General features: G+C 43.9%; 1 protein-coding gene and 1 pseudogene across 2 annotated transcripts; both read right to left on the bottom strand.

The window, feature by feature from the left end:
- Window positions 1-3,125: 3,125 nt before the first annotated feature.
- LOC123044990 (reticulon-like protein B8) lies at window positions 3,126-5,976 on the bottom strand. 2 transcript variants are annotated; one of them, XM_044467896.1, is made up of 7 exons: window positions 5,958-5,976; window positions 4,904-4,954; window positions 4,283-4,474; window positions 3,993-4,173; window positions 3,728-3,869; window positions 3,536-3,605; window positions 3,126-3,435 (listed from the first exon to the last, which is right to left on the bottom strand). In XM_044467896.1, exons 3-7 carry the CDS (start codon window positions 4,461-4,463, stop codon window positions 3,266-3,268), a joined length of 744 nt encoding a protein of 247 aa, XP_044323831.1. In that variant the 5' UTR covers window positions 4,464-4,474; window positions 4,904-4,954; window positions 5,958-5,976; the 3' UTR covers window positions 3,126-3,265. The 2 variants fall into 2 exon arrangements, with proteins under 2 accessions (XP_044323831.1, XP_044323832.1); XM_044467897.1 differs by lacking the exon at window positions 5,958-5,976 and having other exon boundaries at window positions 4,904-4,971.
- Window positions 5,671-14,831, bottom strand: LOC123044988 (U4/U6 small nuclear ribonucleoprotein Prp31 homolog; annotated as a pseudogene).
- Window positions 14,832-16,941: the final 2,110 nt, after the last annotated feature.

Below are 16,941 nucleotides of genomic sequence, written 5' to 3'. Positions count from 1 at the left end.
AAAAGCACATTTCTGTGATTTATGAAAATTATTTTCATGAGTACATAAGTTTCTGTTTTTCAGCAAGATCAAATCAACTTTCACCCAAATCAACCCAAAGGTCTTGCTTGTCACAAACACTAACTTAAAGCACAAAAACACATCTAACCAGAGGTATAATTGGGTATTTTATTGAAAACAACAAGAAAACCAAAATTCAAAAAGATACTGGTTGGGTTGCCTCCCAACAAGCGCTATCGTTTTACGCCCCTAGCTAGGCATAACGCATACGATCTAAGTTTTGTCCTCGGTAATCTTTGCCACTTTAGTAAGGGTCTTTTCAAATCCGGGAGGCTCTTTGCGCTTCCCTAAATTTTCCGGAAAAGAAACCATCTTGAGATCTAAAATATCCAACCGTTTATTGCAAAGGGAAATCAAAGTGTTCATACTATTGATACTACCATTGAGATGTTTGAGAGGTTCATTATATTTTTGCAATTCAACCATATGTTTATGCAAATCACCGAGTTTGTCCAAAATTTGGACCCCCTCTGGGGTGAAAGAAAATCCTTTCTTTTGTGGTGGAACCCCCAAAATTCCCTCTAAAATTTCATAGGCATCATTGACATCAAGCTCGATAAAATTTCCTTTTGTGGCAAAACCCAAGAGTTGTCTATGATGCAAAGCCAATCCTATGTACAAATTTGTAAGCAAAATTTTTGCATCTTCCTTTAGATTGCAAACACGGTTAGACTCCATAAGCCTATACCAAGCATCTTTTAAATTTTCTCCTTGTCTTTGTTTGAAGTATAAAACTTCAAAATCTGGTAACAAAGGAGGAGCATTCAAACTAGCCATAGTGAAGAGAAAACAAGGACACAAATAGATCTGACGAGAAAACGGCGAATGAAAAAGAGGGCGAATAAAATGGCAAATTTTTATGAAGTGGGGGAGAGGAAAACGAGAGGCAAATGGCAAATAATATAAATTGCGAGGAGATGAGATTTGTGATTACGAACCTGGTTGATGTTGAAGATCCTCCGCGGCAACGGCGCCAGAAATTCCTTCTGATGTCTGCTAGAACTATGTCGGCATTTCCCCAAAGAGGAAGGGATGATGCAGTATAGTGACGGTAGGTATTTCCTGCAGTGATAAGACTAAGGTTATCGAACCAGTAGGAGAACCTCCTCACACCATGTAAACAACACCTACACACAAATAACAAATACTCACAACCCTACGCGTAAAAGGGGTTGTCAATCTCTTTCGGGTACGACGCCTCAAGATAGGCAAATAACATGAGGTAAAAGTGGTAGATATGATAAATAGATCGCGGAACAAATAAATTGCAGCAAGGTACTTTTGTATTTTTGGTTTAATAGATCTGAAAATAAATGCAAAGGAAAATAGATCGCAAAGGCAAATGATGAAAAGAGACCTGGGGGCGTAGGTTTCACTAGTGGCTTCTCTCGAGAAAAATAGCAAACAATGGGAAAACAATTACTGTTGGGCAATTGATAGGACTTCAAATAATCATGACGATATCCAGGCAATGATCATTACATAGGCATCACGTCCAAGATTAGTAGACCGACTCCTGCCTGCATCCACTACTATTACTCCACACATCGACCGCTATCCAGCATGCATCCAGTGTATTAAGTTCATGGAGAAACAGAATAATGCAATAAGAACGATGACATGATGTAGACAAGATCTATTTATGTAGAAATAGACCCCATCTTGTTATCCTTAATAGCAACGATGCATACATGTCGTTTCCCTTTCTGTCACTGGGATCATGCACCGTAAGATCGAACCCATCACAAAGCACCTCTTCCCATTACAAGATAGATAGATCATGTTGGCCAAACAAAACCCAAATATCGAAGAAGAAACACGAGGCTATAATCAATCATGAATATAAGAGATCAAAGAAGACTCAAATAACTTTCATGGATAAAAACATAGATCTGATCATAAACTCAAGGTTCATCGGATCCCAACAAACACACGCAAAAAGACCTACATCATATGGATCTCCAAGAGACCATTGTATTGATAATCAAGAGAGAGGGGGAGAGAGAGAGAGAAAGAGAGTGTGTGTGTGAGAGAGAGAGGAAGCCATCTAGGGACCCGTAGGTCTACAAAGAACTACTCACGCATCATTGGAGAGGCACCAATGGACATGATGCACCCCTCCGAGATGGTGTCTAGATTGGATCTGATGTTTCTGGACTCTGCGGCGGTTGGAATTGATTTTCGCCGACCCCTCTAGGGTTTCTGGAATATTGGGGTATTTATAAAGCAAAGAGGCGGTTCAGGGGGCACCCGAGGTGGGCACAACCCACCGGGGCGCGCCTGGGCCCCCAAGCGCGCCTTGGTGGGTAGTGCTCTCCTCGGAGCACCCCCAGGTGCTTTTCTGGCCCACTAGATGTCTTCTGGCCCAAAAAAATCCTCAAAAAGTTTTGTTGCGTTTGGACTCCGTTTGATATTGATTTCCTGCGATGTAAAAACATGCAGAAAACAGCAACTGACACTGGGCACTATGTCAATAGGTTAGTATCAAAAAATGATATAAAATGACTCTAAAACATCCAAGAATGATAATATAACAGCATGGAACAACCAAAAATTATAGATACGTTGGAGACGTATCACTTGGTGCTGCCCGGTTGCCACGGCCGTGTGAGCGGCGTGGTAGCTGGGGTGTGGCATTCGGTGGCGGTGAGTGATGGCCGGGGTGAAAATCTGCTCTTTCTTTGGACGGACCGGCGGCGGCGAAGCTCGTTCCCTTCTTGAAGGCGTCGTCGCGGCTCTCGTTGCCGGTCATGTTGCTCAAGGGAAAACTCTGATCGTTGGATCAGACGGTGGCGGTGCCCCAGTCGTCCCCTTCCTGAAGGCACCATCTTGGAGCCCACGGTTCGTCATATGCGGCTTTACTTCTTCACGGTGACGTGTTCACAACTGTATCCCCCGACTGCTCTTGTAGTGCTAGGGATGGTGTTGCTGCGCACAGCGCCTATGTATCCTGCCTTGGGTGTGTGTGCATGTATTGTGGGGGCGTGCGTTTGTACCGGATGTTGTTGATCATTGCTTTATATATAAAGCAGGGCGAAAGCCTTTTTGATAAGATGGTAGCGATATGGGATTAAAGATTTGCACCACGTCTTACCATTTATTCATAGGCTTTTGGAATTTCTGGAAATGCACATGGTCAAACCCATTAATTCTAACAAGTTCATCCGGATCACAGGCATAGATGTTCCGTTGGTGAATCCAACTACTACTGGCTCTTCCTCAACTTGAGGTTCCCTTTAGGCATCTTGCTCAAGACGCCCTTGTCAAGCTTCTGGTACTGACTCCCAATCAAGCCAAGCATGTTGTACAGCACCTCATCGACTTGATCATGATACCTCTCATAGAACACTGGTAGAGTGTGTGCACACACAAACCCTGCAACAGAGCACTAGTGTAAATGGTAGTCAGAAACCAAGAAAATATCCAGGTGTTAATCCCTCCTCAACATATTATCAAGTGAAATCATGGTTGTTACCGATGTAGATGACGGTGATGAGACTGAACCAGCTCCCGATGAAAGCGGTGACAATGAACCCGGCGATCACCTGAAAGAAAAAAAAAATCAAGCCTGGTCTGGTACACTACATGTCTGGAAGTGCTCATAGGAGAGGACAAACTGACAGGACGGATTTCATCTCATAGGCATTAAGCTTAAGGCGCAACATACCATGAGGAACTGCTTCAGGTCTCTTCCACAGGACACATCCTGAAGGCTTCCCAAGAATTTGTTCACCTGGGCGCCGACAGCTGCGCCGATGTTTGCAAACAGCTCTTCTGGTAACTCCACACGGGGCACATTAGAAGGAGACCTGAAAACATAAAATGCTTGCTTATGATTATGCTGCCTACCAAAGTTCAGGTATCGACAGCAAATATAGAAAACAAAAACTGCAGAATTGGTTGGAGTTTTTGTATTGTTGCATAGTGTATACCCATTGAGCATGCCTGCGAAGCTGGACCATCCGAACTGGACAACCATGCCAAGAACAAGCACAAATGATACGATGGTCAAGAAATGGTAGTCGAGCCACTCGAAGAAGACCCAGGCAGCTGTTGCAACAGCAAGAACGCTCGATGAGATCTTCTTGTTCCTCCACAGTAGCACATCAGCGGCTGCGGCCAGTCATTGTCGTCGCGAGGAAGGAAGCGACATATCATCAGCAACTCCGTGTGGACCGAATCAAATTAATAAGAGGGAGATAAAAGTATAAGAGGTCCGGACATTCTCCACCGCCGAGGATGTGGTGAACAGACTTGTGGCCGCCGAAGAGCTTCTTGGCTTGGCCGGAAATGGAGCCCTCATCGTCGAACCTGACAGACTTTTGCTTGGGGAGCTTGTCGGCAATGGCGTCCATGATGCCGCTCATCATGTTCTCTGCCGCATTCTCAGAGTGCTCTGCCATCCTTCCACACCCTTGAAAATACAATTGTTGGTTAGCATAAAACGCGAGCAACTCAAGCTTCATATTCATTTTCAACATGAATATACTACGATGTCTCCTTAGTGCCCTTCTCAGAACTGCTAGCTGTGAGTGAATCAGATCATTCAAGTAGATCAATAATTTGCTAGTATAATTAATATGTAAATAATCTTGGTGAAGAACCTTCAAGTATAATTTGTTTATAAACTAAAAAAGGACTGCAAGATGATTGGACTGATCAAACTAAGGCATGCCCATATCATATGGTCTGAGTCTCCAATCATCTGAAACTTTGAAGAAGTTAAAGGCTCCATTTTGTCTAAAATAACTAATCCAGTTTTCTAAGCACGGAAAAGGCAAGGCAAGGTCGACAAACATAAAAAGAAGGGGAAAATAGCACAAGCTGTGAGAGATGAATTTACCAAGCAAAAGAGGAATCAGTAGGCAACTAAAGCTGCTGATCTTCCGGCCAACTGATCCCAAGAAGCAGGCGTCGGAGAGGTACCAATCAGACAAGAGGGGAAAGTTGGGAACTGTCAGGAGGAGAAAAGGAATTCTTAAGAGCAACTAGTTTGTTGAAAGAAAGGGATAGGTGGGCCAGTGAGCTTGTCGAAAGGGATAGGTGGGCCAGTGGGCTTGTCGTAATTGGGCTGTGGGCCAATGCCATATTAGAGCAATAAGTGTGAACCAACAATTGGGTTTGTCGTCATCAGTAGTATTGTAGTGGCCTGGAGATTCCTTACCTAAAAATAGCCTCGAAATTTTCATAAGAAAAACAAAGTTACCTTAACCATGTAACTTTTTTGAGGGAAAAACTATGTCTTGTACTCAAAGTTCTCTCAGAAAAAGAACTACTCTTTTGGATCCATATTAATTGATGCTGATCTAGTAGTACAAAAGTAAGAAAACTTGAAAGATATTTACTGGTTCGTGGTCATGCCGTTACCAAACACCACAGCACGTAATATCAGCACCATGCAGTCTACATTGTTTTATCTAGATCAGAACATGATGGTTTTCTACTTCCGAGAAAAAATATTTCCTCAAAAAGGTCAATGACAACTATGCATCTTGTCTGGAGCTCAACTCGGTTGAATGGTGTGGAACGATCCAACATTTCGAATGCAACAGTTTCAGACAAGGTAATTCCAGCAGGTTTTCTAGAAAAATTATCCACGCTCGAAGCATAGGTAATGAATGTTGTGTACTACCCCGCAAAAAAAATGAATGTTATGTACTGCCTGACTTCATACATTGTGATGTTGTAGTGCGTGACATGTGCTTACTTTTTTTTTCCTTTTTTGCGGGGAAACTGTATTTACATTACAGACCTCGCGACACAACTGAGAATATTACAAGCTGGTTGTGCGCAAGTGCATCCCAACAGTTGGTTATTGGGAATTGTGTGCAGAATGGGATGAAATTGCTCGGACCAAGAAACAATCATCGCTTCTGATCTCAAAATCAGGTTCTTACTTTTTCAGATTCTAACCTCCAGGCCTACGGATCCGAGAAAATGTGCCGGTCTCCGAGAAGTAGGTGCTCTGGATTCCACTTCCAAGAAGGTTCCCGTGTGCCTGTGGGTTTGACAGTTCTATTCCCTGCAAGTGGAAAGTAAGGTATATGAGAAAGATGGAGTGATGCCAGAGATTTCATGTGGTTAACCTCTTTAAAAATAACAAAATAGGACAATCCAACTAACTGAAACCGTATAATGGCGCCAAAGATGCATACAGCCTACTGATTACCATCTATACAGAAGGTGCTAAATGTATAAAAGCATGGTCCAAACTAACAGCAGCCATACAGCACCCGGTTTACAAGAAAGAAAAAAGAATATGTAATGCTGGCATATTTATGTACACTTGTACAGTATAGCAAAATATATTGTTCATGATGACTTCACTCACATAAGCAAAAAAGGACTTTCTGGTGCAGCAAAAAGACAAAAACAATGGATGCAATGCCTTTTCCGACTCCTCAACATGAGCAAGTCAAACAATAACTAAGCAAATACAAGATAAAAAAATTACATAGCAATCTAGAGTATCAGTCATGATCCCATGTTAAACAACTGGATTGACTAAAGATCATGCATAACATTAATTACCTATCTTATTAAAGTGAACCAGGGAAAAATAAACTCACCTGAACTGGTGTAAAGGCCAAACTAGATGTCAGTCCAGATGTTGCACCACTCCTACCATAACTCTTCTCCTTGAATCTAATATTAGAAAGTAATGAGGAATCAAAGAGAGATTGCAGTGCGTGATATCAAGAAAGTGGTCATGAATTGAAATAGAAACAGCAATTTCAAGATAATTACGAGAGTTACAGTAGCATAAGGATTGCCTGCAAGGCTGCTAGAACTGGTACAGGGTGCAAATAATCCGTAACATAAAAATGTGTGCAAACACCTAAATGATGTAAGGTTTGTGCAGGGAAACATTAAACTTGTGTTGAATTTAGAAACAGTCAAACAGAAAACATTACACTGCAAGTTATACCGTGTTTTTTGGAGTAAAAGTGCAGAAGACCTCTATTGCCAAGCTATTAGTAGTGATGTGCTTTATGCTTTAACACCAAATGGCAAGGAACAGAAAGGAACAAAATAAGATACTGTGGGAAGAATAAAGAAGGCATACTTTTTGTCCACTTTAGCAGAGAATTTGTTCTGTGCAGCTGAGACACGTAGCTTCCCACTTCCGGCCTGCCCGAGCATGCCATAACCTTCCCCCAAACCATCACCTTGTGATAACAAGATGTGATCATGTCAATATTAAAGTAAAGTGTAGCTAAACTAACTACTCCCTCCGATCCAAATTACTTGTCGCTCAAACGGATGTATCTATCTAGCACTGAAATACATCTAGATACATCCATTTGAGTGAGACAAGTAATATGGATCGGAGGGAGTAACAGAATGTTATTCCAACCATACTGTCAAAACCAACTGAACTAATGAGCTCTCCTCTGGTATTCCAAACTGCATTCGGTTTGCAAGCTTCATCATATCAGTTACCGCATATCTGCAGAACCAAGTTCCGAAGTCATGACAAGATACCATGTTGTATATGTGATGAATCAAGTTTCAGCACAGAATGCAAATAAGTAGTTCAAGAAACAAATAAGCATGAAGCTGTTCAACATATATATAACAACAACAAAGCCTTTAGTCCCAAACAAGTTGGGGTAGGCTAGAGGTGAAACCCATAAGATCTCGCAACCAACTCATGGCTCTGGCACATGGATAGCAAGCTTCCACGCACCCCTGTCCATATATATAGGGAAAATAGATTCTACCATCTAGTGGTAGTTACCTCTATCTTAGAAGCCGTCCGATTGCATTAGATCCGTGCAGTTCCTAACAGGTATGGGCAAAACAAAGTTCCACCCTATACCTTCCGATTTGTTGGGCGTCAGCTATCTTCCTATTTTTTGGGCGTTATCCCCATACATCGCTATATATCCTCGTTCTCTCTCCTAAGCACGCTCTCTCTCTCCTTGTTTCACGGAATCAGAAGCTTCATGAGACAAATCTGAATCAATCAGGAACGGTAATTCATGGGAAAAGGAGGTATGCATCCACGCATGCTTTTGTGATTTCTGCGGATGCATCATGCAAACTGATTGCTTCGTGTTCCTAATTCCATTGGTAGTGCTTATCTAATAATCTATACGTTCTGTAGGCTGATCGTTGATGTATCTTTTGCCCAGTTGCATGCAAGTGCCCACCGCAGCGGCGGCGGCGATGGCATGTACAGGTGCATATGTCCAACCGTTTGACTGCTCCAGCCCAGCATGACGACGACTACGTACGACATCCCATGGGTGACTGCTCCGACGGCGGCCACGGCGACGAAGATAAACTTAGCACATTCCACCTGGCGGCCCCATGATGACGAACAACCGCGGACGGCTGACGGGTGACTCTTCTAATATCGTGGGCGGCGGCAACAGCGACAAAACGACTGCACACGGCCGACCGACTCCTCCTCCGGCTTCAGCGCCCGTCAAGGACTTGCATGTACTATATACTCCATACTCAGATGTGTATATCAAGCCGATTATGGAGTTATGTCTGTGTATACGTGCATGCTAATGCATGCATCACCACCAGTCAATGAATCTGCCTGTTCAAATTCTTCTGGCTAGTATATGCAACTGCGTGAAGGATATGTACATAGATATTCATTCTGCACTGCAAATGCACGCATTTTTGTTCAAAATATATTCTACCTGGTCATGTGGAGAGAACAGAACAAATACCATCCTTCACTATCTGTAAATATCTACAGGTTATTTCTATATTTGGAGTATGTAGTCTTTCTTGTAGGAGATGCTTCATACTATATTCGTTATGAAATACTCCTATCAGATACTCCATTCTTCGTGAAATACCATATACTCCATACTACTTTCTTAATACTCCATACTACCTTTTCCATATATACTACATACTACAGATTTCATATATATTTTTTTTCAAAACTATCATGTTTTTTGTAGCAATTTCGGAAACTATAGGACGTAATGCAAAAAAACCAAAACTAGTAGCCCGTCGGCCATTCTTTGGCCGAAGTAGTACTTTTCGGCCACAGCTAGGCCGAAATAGTACTTTTCGGCCACAGCTAGGCCGAAGCAGTACTTTTCGGCCAGAGCTAGGCCGAAGTAGTACTTTTTGGCCAGAGCTAGGCCAAAGTAGTACTTTTCGGCCACACTTAGACCGAAATAGACTTTTTGGTCAAGTCTAGGCCGAAAAGTCACTTTTTGGTCATCCCTAGGCCGAAGTTGCATGGCTCATGCTGAATTGTATTTTGTTGCCACCCGTTTCCCGCCCACCCCTTCCCGCCACCCGTTTCCCGCCAACCCCTTCCCGCCTTATTTTCCCGTCAATCCGTTCCCGCCTTATTTTCCCGCCAATCCCTTCCCGCCTTATTTGCCCGCCAATCCCTTCCCGCCAACCCTTTCCCGCCATACCGCAGTTATTCTTTCCCACCATTTTCTCCTCTGTATCTATAAAACCCCCTTCAGGCGGAGGTGGATAAGCATTCCAGTGTAGTGTAGTCGAGATGTCCCATTATCCATTCGATCGTACTTTTCACCCTGAGATGAGCAGCACTCTGCTGAGTCTAGCTACCGATTTCAGGATGGACAATAGGATAGTTCCATGGGACGAACTCACCGGTAGTGACACCATAATGAATGAGTTGACTCACCAACTACGTAGGTCTGGGTGGCCTGAAAGGACCTATGAGGAGTCTGAAACTAACAAACTCCACCACCACCACCGATATGTTACTTTCAGACTCCTCATAGGTCCTTTCAGGCCACCCAGACCTACGTAGTTGGTGAGCCAACTCATTCATTATGGTGTCACTACCGGTGAGTTCGTCCCATGGAACTATCCTATTGTCCATCCTGAAATCGGTAGCTAGACTCAGCAAAGTGCTGCTCATCTCAGGGTGAAAAGTACGATCGAATGGATAATGGGACATCTCGACTACACTACACTGGAATGCTTATCCACCTCCGCCTGAAGGGGGTTTTATAGATACAGAGGAGAAAATGGCGGGAAAGAATAACTGCGGTATGGCGGGAAAGGGTTGGCGGGAAGGGATTGGCGGGCAAATAAGGCGGGAAGGGATTGGCGGGAAAATAAGGCGGGAACGGATTGGCGGGAAAATAAGGCGGGAAGGGGTTGGCGGGAAACGGGTGGCGGGAAGGGGTGGGCGGGAAACGGGTGGCAACAAAATACAATTCAGCATGAGCCATGCAACTTCGGCCTAGGGATGACCAAAAAGTGACTTTTCGGCCTAGACTTGACCAAAAAGTCTATTTCGGTCTAAGTGTGGCCGAAAAGTACTACTTTGGCCTAGCTCTGGCCAAAAAGTACTACTTCGGCCTAGCTCTGGCCGAAAAGTACTGCTTCGGCCTAGCTGTGGCCGAAAAGTAACTATTTCGGCCTAGCTGTGGCCGAAAAGTACTACTTCGGCCAAAGAATGGCCGACGGGCTACTAGTTTTGGTTTTTTTACATTACGTCCTATAGTTTCCGAAATTGCTACAAAAAACATGATAGTTTTGAAAAAAAATCCTCCATACTACTCTTGATAACACATATTCTACATACTCCCACAAGTCTTAAAGAAATGTTCAAGCCACCGCTTCATAGTATGTTCATAAATGCACAATCAATATTTAGTTTCAAAGAGAAGTATGTATGAATGTTTCTTTTTCAGAACAAAAAAAATCATATACTTCCGATTAAAAGAATACACAAACTCCTTACTAAAAACTATAAATATACTCCATACTACAACAAAGAGTATGGACACTTTCTCCATACTAAAAAGAACACTATATACTTACATACTAAACATTACTTTTTGACGAGCATGGAGTTGTATGCCAAAATATTTTCTTGATATGTTTATACTCCTTACTCCAGTTTAATGCTAATACTCCATACTTCATACTCCAATTTTATTTTAACACTCCATACTTCATACTACAATAATTATATGTTAATACTCCAACTATACAGGATAATGCTCCATGCGGTTAAAAAAAGCAATATATTTGTATTATTTTTTATAAAATCTAATGCTCACACTATATACTCTATACTGGAGTACCTATTTCAAATGAAAATGACGTACATACTTAGACTATTTTTCTTTTTGCCTACACATAATAAAAAAAAACAGCGTTACATTTCATGTGCCTATCTGAAGGATAATTACTTACTTGTACGTAGCCAGGAATTAAGGAGGGAGTTGAACCAACCGATCACTTGCCGGATTATTTTATTTGAAAAATAGACAGGTTGTCTATCGGATTCTGCAGCACCCGTTAGTTAACCCAGATCTATATAACTGGCTGATTACTAATACTACGGTGAGGGACACGTGGAGGCTAAACAACTAGGTGGTAACTACCACTACTTGTAGATAAAATTTGTCCTATATATATATATATATATATATGGAAAATCCATCCTACCACCCGGTGGTAGTTACCCCACATATATATATATATATATATATAGTTGAGAAAAGCTTACCTTTCTTTCATTTTTCGAAGGCGGCGACCCCCTCTCTTCTTTTTAGGCTCGGAGTATGGTACAGAAGTGGTTTTGGAAGCTTTGCAGGAGGTGGTTCCTGCCACTTCTCGATCTTCTTGCGGATTTCTTCTAACAAGTTGCGACCAGCTTTTCCAGTTGGATCACCTCTAATCGAATTGATTCTTGCTGCTAGAGTCGACTTTGCAGCTATAAGCCTGCAAGCACGGGTCCTCGGGGCTGGAGGGGTGCTCTGAAATACTTTGGTTTGTTCAAGATAGCCAACACGAAACTGAGAGATGTGGCAGTAGAAAATCCAGTAAGGTTTTCTTCTTTCCTCCAAGTAACTGAACATTGCAAGCAGGCATTTTTGCCAGTGCTCCCAAACCACCAGCAATCCCCATCAGTTTAGCAGCAACAGCACTGCCAACAATGCCAGAAAGGTTTGGTGCGATGTAACCCATTCTACCCTCAACAAAATCAAGCACCTTCTTCTTTGCAGCATCAAGATTAAGGGCTCTGTAACATGCTTCAATGGTTTTTACCAAATTCTCCTCAGAAAGAGGCTTCCCACTAGTTGTCAACGCTGTTACAGAGACAACCATTATAACTGCAGAAGGTAAAAGCCCTTCCAGATCTACTAGTGTTGAATCCATCTCATTGGCGATCTTCTTAACAACATGGGCATAATCAATCGGATGATGAACAAGGGATTCCAGTTCAGGAAACTTCAGCCGATACTTATCACGTATGAAATTATGGACTATAATGAGTTCATTCTCAATATCTACTGATAAAGCATTGCAATCTACAATGAGCTGGTACTCTGGATCCTCCTCCAGGATGAACCCTTGATTAGACAAATCTGTGCCTTTCTCAAGCGCTCCTTCGACTTTCTGCACGCAGCAAATGGACCTGTATATTAATGTATTGTCATGCATGCGGTGAGTCAAAGATTTTTTTTAGACTAAAGATGAACAACGCCGCATGCCCTATGGACTCAAATCGCAGCCCTATGAACTCAAATTGAATGGAAGCATATTTTCCACATAAATCATTTGTAACATTGAGCGAGAACTGAGCGATACAGCACGAGTGTGCATGCTGTGTCACTGCAGAACCTGCATTTAAGGCCTAGCCTTTGCAGGTGACTCAGGTTGTCTTATAATATTAAAAAGCTCTCCAGGGACTAATCCCTGGTTGGTCTATTTCTTTCTTTTTGCACACTAAACATACTAAAATATCTCTCCATTTGCACCCTAAGAACATTTAAAGTTCTATTTGGGAATCAGACATGAAAAGAACAATCAACTGAGTGTTTCTCCAAAATCCATACAATATGTGCCATTTAAGATTTCTTTCAAACTAGCAAACCCTGTTTTGGTGAAAACATTGTGCAGCATCTTATAACTGACTGATTACCCTAACCGCACAAATAAGGTTTTATTTTTTACCAGATATAAACATAGATCTATGCAAGAGAGAAAGGTATAAGGTTACAAGATTTACGAGTTTGATCACATACTTGCATTATGTCAATATAACGTTGTGTCTTATGTAGTTTTGAGACACTGTCAAGATCGTCATAATTAAGAGACTCGAGGTCAGGCATATCATCGTCACCATCCTCATCCACACCCACTGCCTCAGCGTTGTCTTCTTCCTGAAATTTGACAACTGATTAAGGAATTGCCAAGAAATATATCCTTCTAAAACATGGTTACGCAGTAGATACAGTAATCAACTCACGGGATAGGCTCCACCAAGTCGCTATACCTGGCCATCGCCCCTTCCTCTGCCCCCCTCCCCCTTTCGATGGTGTGGTCCATCCGCCTGCCCCTGAAAAGCCGCATCTTCATGTGGCAATGGATCCACGGCCGGGTCCCGTCCGGGGTGGAGGTGCGCAAGCGAAATGGCCCGGGTTCGGGCGTCTGCCCACTCTGTGGGGTTCCCGAAGACTCGAACCACATTTTCTTCTCCTGTGTTTCCGCTCAGTTCCTCTGGAGCTGTTTTCGCGAAGTGGTCGGTGGAGATTGGTGTCACACCAACTTCCCGGACTTATTTGCCGAACTCCAGTTGTCCCCCGCGACTTCTCGCCACATTAGGTGGCTTGAGATTGGGGTCCTCGCCTAGACCCTCTGGACTGTCCGCAATAAGCTAGTGATTCAGCGCACTCCTCTTCGTCGGGCTACTGACGCTCTTTTCAAACTCTCGGGTTTCTTGCAGCTTTGGCGGCCGCTTAGCCGCCCCCTGGATTGCGACGCCATCTCAGCCTTCATCGCCGACCTCCGATCGATGGCCGTCCGCCTGTCGCCGCCGCCCCCGCCGCCTCCGCCGGAGCCAGACTAGGCGATTTCTTCGTCCGGCGTGTTCTGTCCTTTTTCTTTTCTGGGCTTGTTGAGCTGTGCCCTCAGCAGAACCTATGTACTTTATTGTGAGACTTGGGTGTGTGTGTGTGGACTTGATTATGTATCTGTGCTCTCTGGCGGTTTGCTTTATTTGTAAAGCGGGGCGAAAGCCTTTTTCGGTAAAGTTCGTCAAGATCGGCCAAGAAGGAATCAGCGAGGTTTGCCTATGAAATGGCACCATTTAGACACACCATGAGATCACTTGCCAAAAATAAATTGCAAATTCAAGATTGCTTAGCTGCTTAACAGGAGGTGAAATGAACTCACCATTATCTCGTCCCAAGTCTTCACCTCGGCAGGCTACACCTATAAGAGAAGTTATTGAAGAGGACGATCAGCTCAAAATCACAACAAATATATAGTGCCCTGATAGGCACTCAATGTTCAAAAAGCGGAAAGCATAAGTGAAGCAGAAGGCCACAGCTTAGAGCAATGGGTGCTTAACCTTTTTTTAAAAATTGGCTATATACACAGGAAAATAGAAAACATGGCACATGGGTAATTGACATAGCATCTAAAATACAGTTCACACCATAGCAAATACACATCAGGTTCACACAGCAAGCAAAATAACAACTAAAATGCAGTTCAGTTCAAATAATCATAACCTAATAGAGATCATGTGGCCAGAATTTTGCCAGAATATGAAGGAAATAGTTCCCAAGTCTAATAATAAGATAAATGGCATATTGCCATTATTGCACAAGCAGACAAACAAAAGTAGTTCAAAAACAGCCAAATTCTGGCCAAATTTAAGAAAAACTAACAAGGAACCATGGCATGTACAATTCGAAAAAAAAAATCAATACAGGAAGTATCAATTCATCACATAAAACTATCCTGTACAAAACAAGAGAGAGAGAGAGAGAGAGAGAGAGAGAGAGAGAGAGAGAGAGAGAGAGGCCTGCAGAGGAGGAGCGGCGGTGGAGGAAGGGCGGAGGTCTGGTCGGCGGCGCTGGCGGGCTGCTCGGGGGCAGGGACAGGGGAGTTGGCGCCAGAGGAAGGGGTAGGCCGGAAGGGCGGCGCGCCGCTGACAGCCCGGCCAGAAGGGGGCCGCGGGCTGGAACCCTACCCGTCACGGAGAGGTCGCTCGATTTCTCTGTTTTTTCCTCTGTTATTTCTCTGTTCGAGGAGTCGCCCGGGGACCGGATGATTTGCCCCAATTTATAAGGGGTTTGATGATTTGATCAAGATTGTTTCAATAATCAGTGGCCCCGGCCCACCTGATAGCCTCTCTGGTGGCAAATTATCAAGACGGCATTCAGTTTAGAAGATTTTCGTAGGAACATACATTCGGTTTATAGAAAATGCGTATAGGAATTTCGTAGGAATACTATTCATTTTCGGTGTTTTTAAAGAAAACTACACATCCGCTCAAAGCTCGTTTTGCGCGTAGGAACAAGGCAAGTCGATTTCTTAGGATGACAAGTGTCATCCTATCAAATTCTTATATTATTCCTAATTCATACGTTTTGATTTCCTCCTAACCGAATGAGCCCCAAATGGAGAAGTAAAGTGTGGCAAAAGATCCAACTTCTTGGAATGGCTCGGCTAGGGGAAGAAAACGAACCGGTACGTGACACGAGTCAGGAGTTTCCCTGCGCACTCCTCCTCTGGCAGTGGAGGCATTGCAGCCGATGGGACCATTCTTTGGTGAGGTCGTTATTGGAGACGACAACAGCAATGGTGGCCTCATGTCACGGGTGAGCTAGCCCCAGTCGACAACCCGGCTCTCATCTCTTTTCTTTGTTGATGATCCTCTCGTAAGTCTCATCTAGTGTGATCAGTGCAACCCGGCGAAAAGCAGGCGAGGCGACTCGGCAGATGAAGCGGCATCGGCTGACGTGCCTAGAAATAGGCACCCTTTGGCCGAAGAGACGACGACGGGCATATGGGCGTAGTGGAAGTCTGCGTAAAAAATGTCCTGGTAATACCGAAAGTGTTTAAGAGAGGTTTCGAAAGTGATTCGGATGAGAAGGAAGTGTTCCGGTCCCGAAACCCTAGAAGGCAACAGAAGGTCCGGAAAGGTTCTAGAAATCTGGAACCTTCTGGAAGGTTCAAGAAGGCCCTAGATGGCTGCCCCCTTGTTCAGCTCAAGTGGTGGCAGACACATCGAGCAGCTTAAGTGGGGTGGGTCGAGGAGGCTAGGGAATAAACATGGTGAAGATGTCGTGCTCATGTCGTGCGCAGTCACATTAAATGAGCCACGGAGTGCCGATATAGACACGAGCACACGATGCTCGTAAGCTACTCGATGAAATGTTCCACCGGAAGAAGATAGAGAGCAAGTCAATGGAAGGTGGGACCCACATGCAGATTACACGGGTGAGATTCACTCTTAGAATGAGCTTAAACGTAAATCAGTGTGTTGCACACCTGCCCCGGAATTGGTGGTTTTTGTGATTTTAGTCGAAAATGATACTCCCTCCTGAGAGAGTCCTGGACTAAGGGGTCCTCGGGCGTCCTGGCTATGTGATGTGGGCCGGACTAATGGGCCATGAAGATATGAGATTAAAGACATTTCCCCGTGTCCGGATGGGACTCTCCTTTGCATGGATGGCAAGCTTGGTGTTCGGATCATGCACCTTCCCTTCTCTGTAAACCGACTCTGTACAACCCTAGTTCCCTCCGGTGTCTATATAAACCGGAGGGTCTAGTCCGTAGGGCAATCATAATCATACAGGCTAGACATCTAGGGTTTAGCCATTACGATCTCGAGGTAGATCAACTCTTGTAACCCCTATACTCATCAAAGTCAATCAAGCAGGAAGTAGGGTATTACCTCCATTAAGAGGGCCCGAACCTGGGTAAACATCGTGTCCCCTGCCTCCTATTACCTTTGATCCTTAGATGCACAGTTCGGGACCCCCTACCCGAGATTTGCCAGTTTTGATACCGACATTGGTGCTTTCATTGAGAGTTCCACTGTGTCGTCACCAGAAGGCTCAATGGCTCCACCAATCATCCACAACAACACCACCCTGAGGGAGA

The sequence above is a fragment of the Triticum aestivum genome, chromosome 2B (assembly GCF_018294505.1).
Source record: "Triticum aestivum cultivar Chinese Spring chromosome 2B, IWGSC CS RefSeq v2.1, whole genome shotgun sequence".
Lineage (NCBI taxonomy): Eukaryota > Viridiplantae > Streptophyta > Magnoliopsida > Poales > Poaceae > Triticum > Triticum aestivum.
The sequence above is the reverse complement of the archived record's forward strand: the minus strand, read 5'-3'. Positions and strand labels throughout refer to the sequence as shown.